The sequence below is a fragment of the Equus quagga genome, chromosome 17, assembly GCF_021613505.1.
Source record: "Equus quagga isolate Etosha38 chromosome 17, UCLA_HA_Equagga_1.0, whole genome shotgun sequence".
Taxonomy (NCBI): Eukaryota; Metazoa; Chordata; class Mammalia; order Perissodactyla; family Equidae; genus Equus; species Equus quagga.
The window spans coordinates 9,143,729-9,161,460 of NC_060283.1; the positions used below are offsets into that span (position 1 = coordinate 9,143,729).

A 17,732-nucleotide genomic window follows, 5' to 3' on the forward strand; every position below is an offset into this window, starting at 1 on the left:
AAAAGATGGACCATACCAAGTGTTGGAAAGAATGTGAAATCACTGGAACTCTCATACATTTCTGGGGGAAATATAAAATTGGGAAACACTTTGGGAAACAATTTGATAGTTTCTGATAAAGTTAAACACACGCTTGACCATATGACCCAGCAATTCCATTTCTAGGCATGTACCCACGAGAAATTAAAGCATATGTCCACACATTGGACACAAATGTTCATAGCAGCTTTATTTGTAAATAGCCAAAAACTGGAAACAATGCAAATGTTCATCAATAGGTGAATGGATAAACAAATTGTGGCATATACACATAACAGAATACTACCCAGCAATAAAAAAGAATGAACTGTTGGTACACTGCAACCTGGATGAATCTCAAAAACATTTGGCTGAGCCAAAGAAGACAAACACAAAAGAGTATACACTGTATGATATTCACTTGAAATTCTAGAAGAGACAAATCTATGACCTATGGCTAGGTGGAGATTGACTTGAATACGGTGCCAAGAAATTTGGGGGGAAGATGGAAAAGCTCTATATAGGGGTTATATGGGTGTATAAATTTGTCAAAACTTGTCAAAATGTGCTCCCCAAAATTTATGCATTTTATTGTGTATGCTAAACCCCAATAAAGTTTATCTAAAAAAAAAAAAGCTTGAAGATGTTTAACCAGCTAATGGGATAGACTATGGTGGACATTTCCTTGATTTTAGCTGTTACAATTCTGAGAAGGAGGAAAATTAGACGTGGATTGTAGAGGATATTATAATGAGGAAAGAGACTGATGATATAAGACCCTGACAAGGGTTTATTCTTTGCGTGAAGGTTGAACTGTGGCCTGGACCTTGCCTAGGGCTGAAGAACCAGGCTCTGGGATTCACACAAGGGCAATGCTCACCAGTTAGGGGATGCTGAGACCCATAGCACGGTAGCATTGCTGTGTGGGGTCTTCAGAGTCTTTCCCCAACTCCATCTGGCTCAGCATGGCATTGAGAAAAGGGAGGTCAGCTCAGGTCGTGCTCACACCAACATGGACCTCCCTGCTCACCCTCCGTATTTTACCTTCTTCTCCAAGGAGACAGTCACCTGTTTCAGCCTGGTGGGGAGACTCAGACTTCCAGAAGCTAGGGCATCGCGCATATCCCTCCTTCGAGGGAAGGTAGTTTCCTCCACCTGATCCAGCTTTGCCTGCCCTTAGGTCCCCTTGAACAAACCATTGACCTGAAGAGTCTTAATAATTGAATGTCCTATTCTCAAGTCACAGTTTAAATTGTCTCCTGTAAAGAAGTTATAAAAACTGCTCATCATTAGGAGGCTAGGGCTACTGCAGATTCAGGAGCTGATTTGCTGAGGAGACAAAGGGAAGTCCCTCTCCCCCCCTTGCACTGAAAGACAGGAAACAGTTTGTGGGAGTGGGAGGCCTCAGCTCCAGCTGCACCTGTGAAGTCCTGCCCCATGGCCTTCAATGACCTCCTGCAGCAGGTAGGGGCCATAGGCTGCTTCTAGAAGATCCAGTCCACTCTGCTGATCCTCCCCCTGTTCCTGACAAGTTTGCACAGTATTCTGCAGAACTTCACTGCCGCCATCCCCGCTCACCACTGCCGCCCACCTGCCGATGGCAACCTCAGCAAAGACAGGGAGTTGGAGGTGTGGCTGCCCCGGGACAAGCAGGGGCAGCCTGAGTCCTGCCTCCGCTTTACCTTCCCACAAAGGGAACCTCCCTTGCCCAATGGCACAGAGGCCAATGGCACCGGGGCCACAGAGCCCTGCACCAATGGCTGGATCTATGACAACAGCACCTTCCCTTCCAACATTGTAACTGAGGTAAGGATACCCGGGCCCCCATCCCCCTTCCAACCCATGCTTCCCCAACTTATCATCCCACACACAGACACAGACAGTGTGACACTGACCTGTGTTTGTCTGAATATGGGAAGACTCTGGAGCTATGAAGAGCTTTGTCCAAAATGCAGGTAAGAGAGCAGTGGTTGGAGTTGGGGACTTTCTGGTAAAGGATGTCAGGCAACTCCTTGAGGAAAGCTGCTCTCTGCCCTTCTGCCCCCACCAGAGAGAGACGCTGCTATGGGAGTTTAATATTCTACTTTGGTTTCTTTTGGGGGTTGGACAATTTCACAAGGTAGGAAGGTGGGGAGGTTGTACCGAAGAAGGAAGAAAGAAGGTGTGCAAGTGGCGGAGGGCAAAGCAGGTATGCCTGAGCAGGGGATTCTGGGCTCAGAGTCCTAGAGACAAAAACAGTTTCCTGCCTTTATCTAGAAATAGCTCTCAGCAGCTGGGGCCAGGAGATGGAGAGCAGCCAAGGAACTGAGACGGGAAAGAGAAAAGGGTTATGGGGTGTCCTTTCATCTCTAGCAATTTAAAGCTCCTCCTCCCAAACACGCACATCCCCAATTGTAGAGTCACCCTGGTCTGCTAAGTGGTTCATCCAGCTGAATTCTGCACTTTGTAGCTGTCACATTGATCATGCTTTTAACACCTGTTCTAATCAATGGTCTTTCGGTTGCAAGGAAGAGAAGCTCTCTCAAATCAGCTCACAGGAAAAGGGGGTATTACTGCAAGGACCCCGAGATTTCAGGGAATCCAGGGACAGGAAACAAAGTGTGTCCAGGCCTCATGGAAACTGGAACCAGGAATGGGAGCACCAGGAGCATCTCTACACACTTACTCTGTTCTTCTTTCCTTCTCAACACATTTCACCTGTGAGCTCATCTTGCAAGATGACCACCAGTCCCAGCTATGATCCTTTACCTCTCAGATTTAGGGTCCACCACCAACCAGAATATTTCTGTGTATCTTAATTCAAATTCTTAGAAAAGGCTCTAATTGACTCAGTGCAACACACTGATGAGCCCCCACCCCCACCCTGCAACTGGCTCAAGTGTCCATACTTCATCTAATCATCATGCCATGGGACAATATGGTGGGATTCTGTGGCACACTGCCCATTAGTCAGGGCTGTGCAGAGAAGATGCCCTAAGAAAGGCCTGTAGTCAGGCATGGTCCCCAAACTTGCCTGATGCAGCATCTGTCTGAAACTGATAAAAGTTAAGCCATACTCCTAGTAGACAGACCCAAGACCCAGAAGCAGAAGGTGGCTAAGTATGGCTAGTCCTCCTTCCTCTGAGGCATGCAAGCATCATATGCCACTCCTTCCATGCACAGCTGAGTGGACTTTCTTCATTATTTGCAAGCCTCAACCCAAGTTCTGAGATATCCTCATCCACCCATCTTAACTTGTATGTTATCAGTCCTTCCAATTCCGCTTCCCCATTTCCCTCCTTAAAACTCTACACTCTGCTCTCCAAGGTGGACAATACTCTAGGAACTATCACCCTAGCTGTTGCCCTTCTGTTCAAAACAGCAGGCAGTTTGATCCAAAAGCTCAGATTTCTGGCCATCTAGAGCGAAGAATCTGGATAAGTTGGGGCAGCCCAGTGATGCAGCGGTTAAGTTTGCACATTCCGCTTCTCAGTGGCCCAGGGTTCACCAGTTCAGATCCCAGGTGCAGACATGGCACCGCTTGGCAAAAGCCATGCTGTGGTAGTCATCCCATGGATAAAGTAGAGGAAGATGGGCACGGATGTTAGCTCAGGGCCAGGCTTCCTCAGCAAAAAGAGGAGGACTGGCAGTAGTTAGCTCAGGGCTAATCTTCCTCAAAAAAAACAAAAGAAAGAAAGAATCTGGGTAAGTGAACACCTTGGATTTTCTTCTAAAAGGAGACTTCTAGTAATCTCATCATTTTTGGTTTCAATGACTGACAAGACCAGATGCCCAGTTCTCCCATTCCCTGAGATATATGGAGATGCCAAGTATAATCCAATCCTTATCTAATAGGCACTGTAGATGGGACCATCATCCACCACCTCACATAGGCATAGGTACTAAAAGGCCTACATGCATCTCCACAGTCAGATTCCATTCACATATTTCCAATAAACTACTGATAAAATTAATTCCAAGGCTGACACAGCCCCGTAATCTTTTTCAAATAAAAGCTATATCAGACAACACATAGAATTACAGAATCACAATTATTTGAATAAAACAGCAATAAAGTCCATTGCTCTTTGGAGAAAGTGTTCAAATGCCAACATCTCAAATTCACATCATATGGTGTTTGAAAGTTCTCCAGTAGTAATTATATTCACAAATAAGGATTTCTCTCCAACCAAATCAAGATTATCAAGTAACTACACTTGAAGATGAATTGATTTGGATATGTATTAACACATCTTAGGGGACATTCCTTAACCATCCTGGTCAGTCCAGATCCTTTTCTTTTATTCTGTTAACAAAACAAATGCCCATTTAAAAATTCACTCAAGGGGTCAGCTCCATGGCCGAGGGGTTAAGTTCGCGTGCTCCACTGTGGCAGCCCAGGGTTTGACCGGTTCGAATCCTGGATGTGGACATGGCACCACTCATCAAGCCATGCTGAGGCGGCATCCCACATGCCACAACTAGAAGGACTCACAACTAAGAATATACAACTATGTACCAGGGGGCTTTGGGGGAGAAAAAAGAAAAAATTTTTAAAAATTCACTCAAAAGTAGACAAAATTAGCTCTTAATGGTAAAGGAAATGTCACATCTATTTATCATTTTTGCTTAATTTTAATGGCACATCCATCAGCGGTATGATTTTTCTGCAGCCTATATAGCTGTTTTACCCCACCTAGAGAGGCAGTACTTTCAAAATGAGAATTTTTTTCTTATAATCATTAAAAAGAGCAACAAAATTTAATTGTTTGAACTATTAAATTGTGTTGAGGTATCTAATTGCTGTTTATTTTAGGCTTGCAAATAAACACAACCCTCTCAAATTTGTTTATGGAAAGTGAATGGAAGGATGCAAGGGTATTTGACAGAACCCAAGATCAAGAACTTGAACCCAGCCTTATAAGGGACTGGGATCAAGTAATTGGAAACTGAGGCAGATGGACTCTCCATCTCTTCTTTGGTGCTGACTGAGCTCTCACTCTGACTTCTCTTTGACTAGATTACTTCATTCTTATCCCCCTGTCCCTCTTCCTCCTCCATCTTTCTCTCTCTCTCTGTCTCTTTCTCTGTCTGTCTCTCTCTCTCTCTGTCTCTCTCTCTCTCTCTGTCTCTTTCTCTGTCTGTCTCTCTCTCTGTCTCTCTCTCTCTCTCTTTCTCTCTCTCTCTCTCTCTGTCTCTCTCTCACTCCTCTCATTATTTCTCAACTCCACTTCTATATTCCAAATTTTGTCCTCCAACCCCAACTTTAGGTGTCCTTACAAATCTTCTTTCTGAGTCACATTTCCAAATTCATAAAAAAAAAAAGAATCTGATTAGCCCAGTCCAGCTCTAGAGTCAGGTTTTTTCAGCTGTGGCCAAGGAGGAGCAGGTTCAGGAGTCCTGAAGAAGGATGAGGGGTTAGTGCTCAGAGAAAGAGGAGTAGTCTTAGCAGACACCCCAAAAGGCATCTTTTACACGTTTTGAAATAACTTGAATCATTCTCACCAGGATAAGATGATGAGAAAGATTTGTTGGAGGGGGAGGAGGCACCCCTTATGTGTTGGTCCTAATCCAAGACCCTCAGCCCCACCAGGAGAGAGAGAGTGGAGCTTCCCTGGGACCAACCCAGCTCCCCTTGACCCCAGCTCTTCTTTCCTCACAGTGGGACCTCGTGTGCACACACAAGACCTTGCCCCAGCTGAGTCAATCCATTTTCATGGCAAGGACACTGGTTGGATCCTTGATGTTCGGGACCTTGGCAGACAGGTCAGTGATGGACATAGCTGGATCAAAGAGCAAAGTCATGGGCCCTCTAGGCTGGACACAGAGGGGAGACTGGCATCCCTGAGAATCTGCGAAGGGACACATGATTGATTCATCCAAGCCTGATCATATCTGGAAAGTCTGCAGGAATCTTGCAACAGTCCATCAGCACTTTCCATGCCTCACTTCATTTCCATTACTCCTCACAATACCCTTGTGAAGCCAGCACGAGTGGTACTATTATCTACATTTTACCAATGAGGAAACTGAGGTTCAGAAACGTTAAATAACTTGTCCAAACTGTCTAGAAGGAACCAAAGAAAATTATTAGTTGTTAAAATTCTGAGGAGTGGAATTGGAAAGAAGAGGAGAACTTTTCACTTTTTGTTACTATGTTGTTTGAACTTTTATGATAATTCATTACTTTTATAATTGTAAAAATTTAATGTTTACTTTTTTAAAAATATACAGTCACACAGCTAATAAGTGGCAAAAGCAAGACAGGAATCCATGTTTCCTGACATCCTGAATAAGTCGCTTTCTGCTACTTCCGCCTTGTATGTGACACATGAGTGTCACAGGAACAAACACAGACCTAAGAATCAGTAAGAGCTAGGAATAAGTCTCAGATATACCACTAACTGTATGTCCATGGAAAAGTTAAACAACTTCTCTTAGACTTGGTTTTTCCATCTATAAAATGGGAGTGGTAAGGGTTGTGGTAAGGATTAAATTAGTACCTGGAACTCAATGTTGGTTACCCTAATCTTGACTATCTTCCAGGCCAAAGACCATAAAAAGATTATCGTTTGGGTAATAGGGTGGATAATGAGGGGATAATTTTCTAAAGAACAAAATTTGCAAATATTAGAAATGTCATGGCAGATCAAAGTTACACAAAATCAGCTTTATTATTCATAAAATATAAGCCACAGTCACATCCACTTTGCAAAAGCATAAACTTTGCAAAGATTCTCCAAAAAATAAACCAGATAAACCATAGATACAGCTCATAGATACAGAGCTCATGGATACAGAGAAGAGACAGGTGGCTGCAAGAGGCAGAGGAGGAGGGTGGGTGAAATGAGTGAAGAGAGTCAAAAGGTACATTCTTCCAGTTATAAAATAAATAAGTCATAGGGATGTAATGTACAGCATGATGACTACAGTCAATAACACTGTATTGCATATTTGAAAGCTGCTAAGAGAGTGGATCTTAAAAGTTCTCATCACACACATGAAAAGTTTTTGTAACTATGTACAGCGACAGATTTTAAGTAGACTTACCGTGGTGATAATTTCCCAATGTATACAAATATCAAATAATTATGTTGTATACTTGAAACTAGCATAATGTTATATGCCAATTATATCTCAGAAAGAAAAAATCACAAAAAGCCATCTCCTAGGAAAGGTCTAAAGGGAGTCACCATCAACCAACAGTCAAAGAATCAACCAGATCCCAGAGCAGCAATTCCCAAACCTTGGGAGCTTGTTAAGAATCAGGATTCCAGCTTACCTTCCAGACATTCAACAGGCCTTGAGTGGGGCTCAGGCATCAGAGCTGTTTTCAGGACACCCCTATGATTCTGATGAGAGGGTTTCGGCCGCTCCCCTGAGGTGTGCTGGGATGTGTCAGGACCCTGGACAGCAGCAACCCAACGATCCTCCCAAAACCAGGGCCCCCAAATGCCAGCCTTCACCTTATTATTCCCCACCTCCCGTCTCAGCACCTAAACTCACGGTCACATGTGGGCAGCCTCACAGCATCTGTTAGATTGCCAGGGCACCAAGGGTGAGACAGCCTAGCATACAGGGCAGAGGAGGAAGCAATGTGCTCCCCAGACCCAAGTTTCTCCTCCTTCCACAGGCTGGGCCGCCAGAAGGTGCTGATCTGGACCTACCTGCAGTTAGCAGTGTCAGGGACTTGCACTGCCTTTACACCCAACTTCTCAGCCTACTGCATTTGCCGTTTCCTCTCGGGCATGGCTACATCTCCCATCAACAGCAACTCGGTGACACTGAGTGAGAGGAAATTGGGAGGGCTGAGCTCGTGGGAATTCCTGAATCACAGTTCAGTGGACAAGGGGACCTGAAAAATTCAGACCTCAGCTCCTTCCCTGAATCCAAAGCTGAATCCACCTGTCCCAGCCTATCCTTGCCTATCAAGGCCTCTCACAGAGTAGGCAGTGCCCAGGGCAGAAGGAAATTAAGATCGTGGCCTCTTTGGTGGCTCTGATCATTTGGGGCTGGAACTCATCCCAGATATTTAGGGATCACTGAAAGGATGAACTCATTAAAGACTTGAGATTGGAGTGGGGTTGCTTAGAGAGGCCAATCAAACTGTGAGCCTTTAACTGAATATTCATTTATTCAACACGATTTCAAAAGGCACTTCGTTTGTTGTATCAGACCCTGCTCTGGGGATACAGAAGTGAAGAAGGACACTACCCATGACCTCAACAAGTTGACAGTCTAGCGGAGGAGACTGCCAAGCAGTAAAAAATTGGTGTGATAAAGGCTGGGAAGGGGGCTATCTCAGGTGATGAAGGAGCTCAGAAGTGTGGTGTTCAATCAGGACCTAGCAAGCCAGGAAACCTCCCCAGAAGAGGTGACATCTAAGCTCAGAACTGAGTGAAAAGTGAGGCAGAAAGAGAGAAGGAGTAAGGTTTGGGGGCAGAGTTCTAGACAAAAGAATAGAATATACAAGACTCAGAAGCCAGGGTGTGACCCATTGGAGGAAATGAAAGTGGTGCAGGATGGCGTGAGGGCAGGGCTCATTCATCTCTATTTCCCAGGCCAAGCAAAATGCATGGCATTGAGTTGCCAATCTTAAATGTTTGTTGAATTAAAAGGAGTTGAAGGAAATGCAGAGGGTATGGCAGTAGGCAGGTCAAAAGAGGTTTGGGGGAAGTGAGGAAATACAAGTGTTGAGATTGAGGACTTGAATATGAGCATGCCTGGGAATTCAGAGCCTTCCATCCCATCCCTTGCTCTACACACACACTGAACCAAGCCAGGGTTCAAATCACCCTTGCCTTACTCTCTGAGAGGCCTAGAGGTACAGAGTAGGACTGAACCCAAGAGAGGAGCTCTTCTGCTCTGATGTGAGGATCCTTGTCCATCTGGAACTGACTACCACCCTCCACATACACACATACTCACACAGCCCTGACTTTGACCTGAGCTCTACTCTTCTCTTCAGGTCTGGAGTGGCTGCCCATCCATGCCCGGCCATGTTTGGGCCTCCTAGTCAGACTTGTCCCCAGCCTGAGCCAGTTCTTTGTAGCTGGAATGGCTTATGCCATGCCCCAATGGCGCCACCTGCAGCTGTTGGTATCCTTGCCCTTCTTTGTTTTCTTCATCTACTCCAGGTGTGTGGAGCCTGAAGGTAGGGTGGAGGGATCACAATAAGTCACAGGTGGGCAAAACATCTCCTGGAACAGCCCCTACCTCCCTCCTAGTATCAAAGCAGGTCAAAGCAAAAAGAACCCATGCCCAGTTTGATAGGTGGGGAATATCATGGCCCAGAGAGGGGCAGGACTTGTCCCAGATATCTCAAGAAGACAGTGGCAATCCTTGGAAAGGAAACCAGGGCTCCTAACTACCAGCCCATAATTCTTTCCATCCCTCCAAGGTGCCTTTCTGCTTTGGTCTGTGCGCTTATCAGGCAGCCATAACTCTCTCTGTCAACCCAGGCTGAAGTCATACCCTCCCTTACCCTCCACCCACAGATTCTTAATTGAGTCTGCCCTCTGGTACTCCTCCTTGGGAAGACTGGACCTCACCCTGAAGGCATTTTGGAGAGTGGCCCAGATCAACGGGAAGCAGGAGGAGGGTGCCAAGCTGAGTATAGGGGTGAGAACCCTGGGACCTTGTGCCATACACCAGCAGGGCTCTGGCTGCCACCATCCTCACCCTAGAACCCAAGACATCTGGTGCTTCCCAGGTCATGGAATACAGGGAGGGGACCCTAGGGGAACTTAGGCCCTGAATCCCATCTATCCAAGCAGCTGCTCCAGATGAGTCCGCAGAAGGACCTGACCATGGGCCAAGCCCAGCCCTCGATGTTGCAGCTGCTGCGCTCTCCTGCTGTTCGCCGCCTCTTCCTCTGCCTCTTACCACCATGGTAGGTCCATCCCCACTCAGGCAGGAGTCAGACAAACTGATGAACAGATAAGCAGACTGAGAAAACAGGGCAAGCTTGAAAGCTAAGAGGCTGGAGGAGGCCCTACAGCAAGTGGAAAAGGACACAGGTGCTCTGGAGGCTCAGAGGCTTCCTCACCTCTCTAGGGAAAGCCAAGCTGTCCTTCAGACTACAGAGTTCTTCCCTTCCCTCCCAAGGGCTCTGAGTTCATCCAAGTGGCCTCACTGATCTCGGGGAAAAAAAAGAAACAGCCACCCCCAAGAAGCTCTGAGCTTCTGGCCCTGAGAACTCTGTGTCATAGACCCTCACATTTTCCTGAAGATGTCTGTAATCTTCTTCTACTGCTGGGTAACAAATTACCACAAATTTAGCTGCACACATTTCTCATCTCACAGTTTCTCTGGGTCAGGAATCCAAACACAGCTTAGCTGAGTCCTCTGCTTATGGTCTTGCAAGGCTGAAATCAAGGTATCAGATGGGCTCTGTTCTCATCTGGAGGCTTGACTAGGGAAGGATTCATTTCTAAGCTCTCTGAGGTTGCTGCCTGAATTCGTTTCCCCGCAGTTGTAGGACCAACAGCCCCAGCTTCTTGCTGGCTGTCAGCTGGAGGTTGTCCTCTGCTTCTAGAGACTGCTCTAGCTAGGTCTGCTAGCAGGGGCACCCTAGAATCTGTCTACCGCAATGTCTTCCTGAATAATGTGCCTTGTGTCCCTGGCAACAGGGTCATTTGTGGCCGATAAAGGTACGGCCATGGTCTCACTTGATTTGCCTATTTTCCATTACAGCTCTGATTATAGGTAATCCATGTTTAAAAGTTATCCTTGGCAATAGGGATAAGAAGACAAAAAAATTTTAATGATTTTCTAGTCCTATATTCCAGAAATAACCACCATTAACATACTGGTACTTGTCTGTCCAGACTTTTTACTGTTTTCACACACAAGAAATACACTAATCTATATTACATGTAGTTACAAAAATGCAACCATACTTTTCCTATAGTTCGAGAAGACTTTGTCCTTAATATTTCATGAACATCTTTCCATAGCAATAAATGTAGACCTGCACAGTTGACCCTGTTTTCTCACTGATTCACCCCACTTCAAGTGGGATCCATTCTCTTTGGCTGTGGCAAGGGCCTGGGAGAGTAATGAAGGCAGCAGTTTGCCACAGTGACTAACAACTCAAGCTGATTCCCGAAAGCCATCAGGAAAACGAGGCTCCAACTCTTTTCAGTCCAGGTTGTCTCCATGCAATGGTACTAAGAGATGGAAGAGGTGGGGCAATTCACAGGCATATGGTTTATTTGTGCTCCCATGAGAGCAGCAGAAATAACAGGCTGACTCTAACCATTCTGGGGCACACAGGTTAAGTATATTTCTTTTATCCACCACTCAAGCCCTCTACCATATTATTTTATTCCAATCCTCCACACAAACGCCTCCAAAACTCCATCTCTTTCTCATCTCTTTTCTCTTCCCTTCTGGAAACACACATGCGCATACGTTAAAAAGAATTGTCTCTTCCTCTTCATCATTTACATGTCTCCAAGCATCTGCTCGCCAGGTTTTTGTCACTGTTTTTGACAGAGATCATTAGGTTTATCCAATTATATTGACTGAATGTCTTCCCTTTCTAACCAGAAAATATCACACACAAAATATTGCCAAACATGCAAGAATCTCTTATGAACATTTACCATACCTATTACCTTTCCTGGTAGTTTCTCCCTATGTTATTATAATAAATTTTCCCCCTCCTCCAATAAGAACTCCACTTTTAAAGACTACATAGTATTCCATAATTTCATAATTTATCTTACCAGTATCCGTGGTGGACATATAGTTTCTTTTCAGCTCTTCCCAATTATAAATAAGGCTGTCATAAGTATCCATATGCATGCATCCCCATGCATCCGTCTGATATTCCTTGGGATAAACCTTAAAAGTGTGATTACTGGGCCAAAATTATGAAAATATGCATGATTTTACACAAATATTGCCAATTTATTCTCCAGTAAAGTAATATTTTACAAAAGTCTATAAGATACCTTCATTAACACTGAGTACTATTGCTCTGAGAAGAAGAAAATAGTATCTTGTTGTTTTAATTCACATTTATTTGATTCTGGAGGAAGTTTAACATTTTTTTCAAATGATTTTCGATCTGTTTATAATTTCTTTTTTTAAAAATTTCCTATCCTTACCCTTTGCCCATTTTTTCCTTTTTATTGACTTGTAAGAACTTTCTTTCCATTAAAGATACTAAACTATTACCACAATATGATCAATATTTTTTGCACTTCAAAATCTTTTAAATTGACCACTTTTTAAACATAAAGACCTTTTATTGCTTTATATAATCATACTTATCCATTTTGTTAAATTCAGCTTCTGTGTTTCAGGTAACATTAGAAATGTAACCCCCTCTTAAGTATAAATCTATTCACCTAGATTTCCTTCAAGCATGTTCACATTTGTTTGGGCTTATATATTTTATCATAATTCATCTGAAATTTAGTTGAACATAAGGTAGGAAGTAGGATTCTATTTTTTTTCCTAGATTAGTTAATTGTCCCAAACCCATTTAATGAATAGTCTAACCTTTCATGGTTGGTGTGAAACACCACCCCTATCACTTACCGTTTCTGGACTATTCAGTCTTATTGACTTGTCTGTCTATTCTGATGCTAATACTATTCTGTTTAATTCTCAATTATAGTGTGGTTCATATAAAATTGTCTTCTGCGGACAGCTTCTCACTGTGCCCTTCACCAACCTTGAGGCAGAACACAGCATTTCATCTCTTAAAAGCAAAGCTTCTCCACAAAGTATCACCAAACATTGTCGATTTTATGAAGACTCCACGGGGAGATGGGAGAGATCCCTATGTCACACACCACACAGCCAAAAACTTAATAGGCATTTCTGTTCTCCTTCAAATCCATCCTTGGCTAACAGCCATTGACTCGCCCTCTCTCTCCTGACTCTTCCTCCACATAACCTCTAAAATCTACTCAAAATTCATCTTTAGCTACAAAAATGCTTACATCACTCAGCAAAGGAAAACTCCTGCCATTAAATGAATCCTTCTTTCTTAGAATTCATCAATGGTTACTTGAGCATCCGTAGGGGGACGGGTCTCTCACACACACCTCCCCAGTGCAATCAACTCTACAAATCATACACCTATCAAAAGCAAGTGTCTTAGGGCAGGGAATCGGGAGAAGGGAAAGGGGACCTATTGCAGAGTAAAAAACATTATTTTCTCCTAAGTAATTATAAAATGTGGTCTAACATCTGATAGATAATATTCTGTCTTTTAGAATGAAGGGAAGATTTTCTTATCTGCACCTGAAATATTAAAAACCCCACTCACAGGTCTGATATAAGGCCTAAAGGAAAGAACAGATGTGAGAGCAGTTTGCCAGCTGCAATCACTATATAGATGTGGCTTGACTGTTACCCAAAATGTCTCCCATCTGCTCTTGCCCCAGGTTTGCAAACTACTTCAGCATCTTTGGCTTGGTCATGAGTCTGCAAAGTTTTGGGATAAACATCTACCTGCTCCAGGGGCTCTTTGCGGTTGTGGACCTCCCATTTTATTTCCTGGGCTTTTGGACCGTGAAATCACTGGGCCGCAAGCCTACCCAAATGGCCTCCTTGCTGCTGTCAGGGATCTTTATTCTGGCCTATGCCGTGATACCCCTGGGTGAGTATGTGCCCCATTCCTGCTCCTGTCCTGGACCTTCCACAGACCCAGCCCCAAATCTGGTCCAAACCAGCTACCTGGAAGGAGAGAAGACTCAAGGCTCCTCCAAACTTTTCCCAGTACCCTCTCATCACCTTCATTTCCTTCCAGACCAGTCATTCCTCCGCACCACAATGGCCGTGTTAGGAAAAGGCTGCATCACTGGCTCCATAAACTGCTTGTCTATATACACAAGTGAACTATACCCCACAGTAATGCGGTGAGTGGGATGTGTGGGAGGAGACCTAAGATAAGACAATCAGGCCCTAGACCCAGAAAGTTTCCAGTCAGAAAGGGCACAGAGGTCAGTCACTTATTTTTTAAGGCAAGAAAGGAGGACGAAAACATATAGAAATTAGGACAAATAAAAGACAGAAAGTAAGATGGTATCAATAACTCCAAATATGTCAGTTGCCACAATAAATGTAGATGGATTAAACATATAAGTTAAAAGGCAAAGATATTCCAAGTTGATTTTTTTTAATCTAGTTCATGTAGTTTACAAGAAATTCATCTAAAACATTAGCACATGAAAATGGTAAATGTAGAGAAATGGAAAAATATATACCAGGTAAATATTAACCAGAAGAAAGTTAGGTAGATATACCAATAGGAGTCAAAATATACTTTAAGACCAAAAAAAGTACAATGGTTAATAATACAGCTCTGGTACATAAAGTAACCTTTCCAAATGCTCGGTTATCTTACCTGTAAAACACAGATAATAATAATAGTAGTAGTAGTAGTAGTAGAAATAAATTCAATAGAAATTAAAGATATAAAAGAGAGGCTCAACAAAACAAAAAGTTGATCTTTGAAAACATCAATGAAATGGACAAATCTCTGGTAATGATAATCAAAAAAATAAAGGACAGAAGACATGAACAAATGCTAGGAATAAAAAAGAAACTGAACTACACATCTAGAGTAATTACAAAGATGCAAAAGAAATCTATGAACAAATCCATGCTGATAAATTTAAACTGTAGGTGAAATTGACAAATGCCTTAAAAAGATAATATAGGAAAACTAATTAGAATAAATGAAAAGTCTGAATAGTAAACTTTAAAATTTTACCTCAAAGAAGACACCAGGCCCAGATAATAATACAGGTGAATTCCACCAGACTTTTAAGGAACAAATCTTCCAAAATTACAAAAATTCTCCCCCTAAAAAGAGAAAAAGGATCATCTCAAATTCATCCTATGAAGCCAGTTGATACTGAAACCAAAGGAGGACAGTTGTGAAAGAAAGATTATTGGCCAATATCACTCATAAACAGATACAAAAACCCCAAATAAAATGTTATAAAAATGAATCCAGTGATGTATAAAAAAGATAATACATTATGACCAAATAAAGTTAATCTCAGGAAAGCAAGGGTAGTTTAACCTTAAAAATATATTAATATCACCACAGTAATAGATTATCACCCCAATAAAAGCAGAAAAATCTTTAATGAAAAATAACATCCATTGGAAATAATCTTAGCAAAATAGTAATAAAAGGAAGTTAACCTTACATAGAACATCTACCAAAAATCCACAGCAAATATTATTCTTAATGGCGAACCATTAGAAGCATTCTCTTCAAACTTAGGAACAAGACCAATGCCCCTGCTGTCTCTTCCTTGATTCAACATTATCCTGGAGCGTGGTCTGTGCCTAAGATAAGACTAACAAATAACAGAATTAGGATCGAAAAGGAAAAGTCAAAAGTGTCACTATTTACAGAGGATATAATTGCCTATGTACAAATCTAAAATTATTAGAAATAGTAAAGTTTGGCAAGGTGGCTGGATACAAGGTCAATAAATAAAAAATTATTTATATTCTCTACTCTGGTAATAATTGAGAAGTTTAATTTTTTTCATTCCTGTATCAAGAAAGTTTTTAAATTATATTGAAAAGTATTAAAGAAAACTTAAATAAAAAAGAAAATGTTTAAAACTTAAGTAAATGTACTATGTACACGGATAGGAAATCTCATAATACGCCAATTCATAATTGACATAAGAGGATATAAAAATGTCAATGATTCCAATACTAATTTCTAAATTCAATGTAATTCTGATCAAAATCCCAATGGATATTTTCAAGAAACTGGCAAGCAAATTCTAAAATGTATATAAAAGTGCTATGGCCAAGAAAAACTAAGATGCTTGTCTAAAAAGAACAAGGAGATGGGCCAGCCCCATGGGCTAGTGGTTAAGTTTGGTGCACTCAGCTTCTCAGGCCTGGGTCCGGTTCCTGGGCACAGACCTGCACCACTCATCAGCAGCCATGCTGTGGCGGTGACTCACATACAAAACAGAGGAAGATTGGCACAGATGTCAGCTCAGGGCAAATCTTCCTCAGCAAAAAATAAATAAAAAATAAAAAGAACAAGGTGGAAGGATTTGCCCTACCAGAAATCAAGATTTATTATAAAGTCTTATTATTAAATTGTAGTAATTAAGGCAGCAGATGATGGAGCAGGGGGAAACAAATTGGCGAGCTGAAAAGAACAGCAAGCCCAAAAACAGACCCACACAAAGGAGAAACTTGGAGAGGAACCACTGCAGATAATTGGCTAAAACATGGACTGTCCAGTAAACAATACAAGGACATCTACTTGCCCAAATGGGAAATAAATAAAATGCAATCCATATTTCAACCTTAACAAAAAATAATTTCTGCTGAAGAGGGAAGGATTTCTTAAGACATAAGGGCTAATCAAAAAAGGAATACTGATAAATTTTTCCACTCTGAGTTTTTAAAAATTCTGGCCATTTCACCATAAATAAGGTGAAAAGAGTAAAACAAAATATATTAAAATGCAAGGATTAGTATCAAGCATTTGAAAGAACTTCTGGAAATTGATTAGGAAAAGGAGTTCTATTTCCAACAAAATAACACCAAAAAAGTATAAAATATTTTTAAGTATCCTTTAAAACACCAAAGAGCTGGGGTGATAGTAAGGAAAAAGTAGGCCAACCATATAAGGGAAATCAGGAACCCAGAGAGGTAAGCAGAGAACTGAACATCAAGGCCAACACTGTACATCATGGGAAAAGTTACGTGCCTTCTCTTTGATCTCAGAATCAACTGTTTAACACAGTTCTGGGAGTTCTGGCCAACACTACTCTACTAGGAAAGAAAAAGAAATAAGAAATTGAAAAGAGAAAAGTTTAAAATGTCATTCTTTATAGAGAATGTGATCATCTACCCAGATAAGCCAGTAAAATCAATAAACAATTAAAACTAATAAGGATGCCAGATAGAAAACCAAATTACTAAAATATTAATAGCAATAATCGAGAAGCAATAATCTATAAAACAATCTAGAAAATCTTTGAAAATTAAGATACCATTTAGAATAACACCAACAGCTAGCTATTACTAGAGAATTAACAAAGGACACCCAAGACTTCCATAGCGAAAAGTTTTTAAACTTTTTAAGGTCATAAAGATTATCTTAGTAAAGAGAAAGACATTCCACGCTCTTGCTTAGAATGCCACAATATTATAAAGATGTCCAACCTCCCCAAGTTAATTTATAGAAACTCCATGCAACCTAATCAGAACTTCAGTTAGATTATTTTTTAGGAACTCCAAAAAGTTACTCTAAAATTTATGTGGAAAAATAAAGGACCACAATTGCTAAGTCAGTTTTGAAATGGAAAAGCAAAGAGGAGAAACTCACTTTACCATCTACTAAGACATACAACAAAACCATAGTATGTCTATGGCTTTCTTGGTGCAAGAAGAGACAAAGAGAATTGAAGGGAGGGTTTGGAGATAGATAGATAGATAGATAGGGATAGAGATGCCATATATACATATGGCAACTATATCAATCTGATTCTATCGAGAAGAATTTCTACTTATTGAAGGACACACTGAACAATTTTTTTTTTCCTGAGGAAGATTTACCCTGAGCTAACATCTGCTGCCAATCTTCCTGTTTTCTTTTTTTTTTTAAGATTGGCACCTAAGCTAACATCTGTTGCCAGTCTTCTTCTTCTTCTTCTTCTTCTTCTTCTTCTTCTTCTTCTTCTTCTTCTTCTTCTTCTTCTTCTTCTTCTTCTTCTTCT

At 41.8% G+C, this 17,732-nt stretch overlaps 1 protein-coding gene across 1 annotated transcript in view; it reads left to right on the top strand.

The window, feature by feature from the left end:
* Positions 1-1,455: 1,455 nt before the first annotated feature.
* LOC124229432 (solute carrier family 22 member 6-like) overlaps positions 1,456-17,732 on the top strand; it is a 19,168-nt gene continuing 2,891 nt past the window's right edge. The window contains 8 exon segments of the mRNA XM_046644644.1: positions 1,456-1,824; positions 5,660-5,763; positions 7,631-7,785; positions 8,966-9,134; positions 9,495-9,618; positions 9,774-9,889; positions 13,404-13,618; positions 13,769-13,877. Coding sequence (XP_046500600.1) covers positions 1,456-1,824; positions 5,660-5,763; positions 7,631-7,785; positions 8,966-9,134; positions 9,495-9,618; positions 9,774-9,889; positions 13,404-13,618; positions 13,769-13,877 — 1,361 coding nt within the window.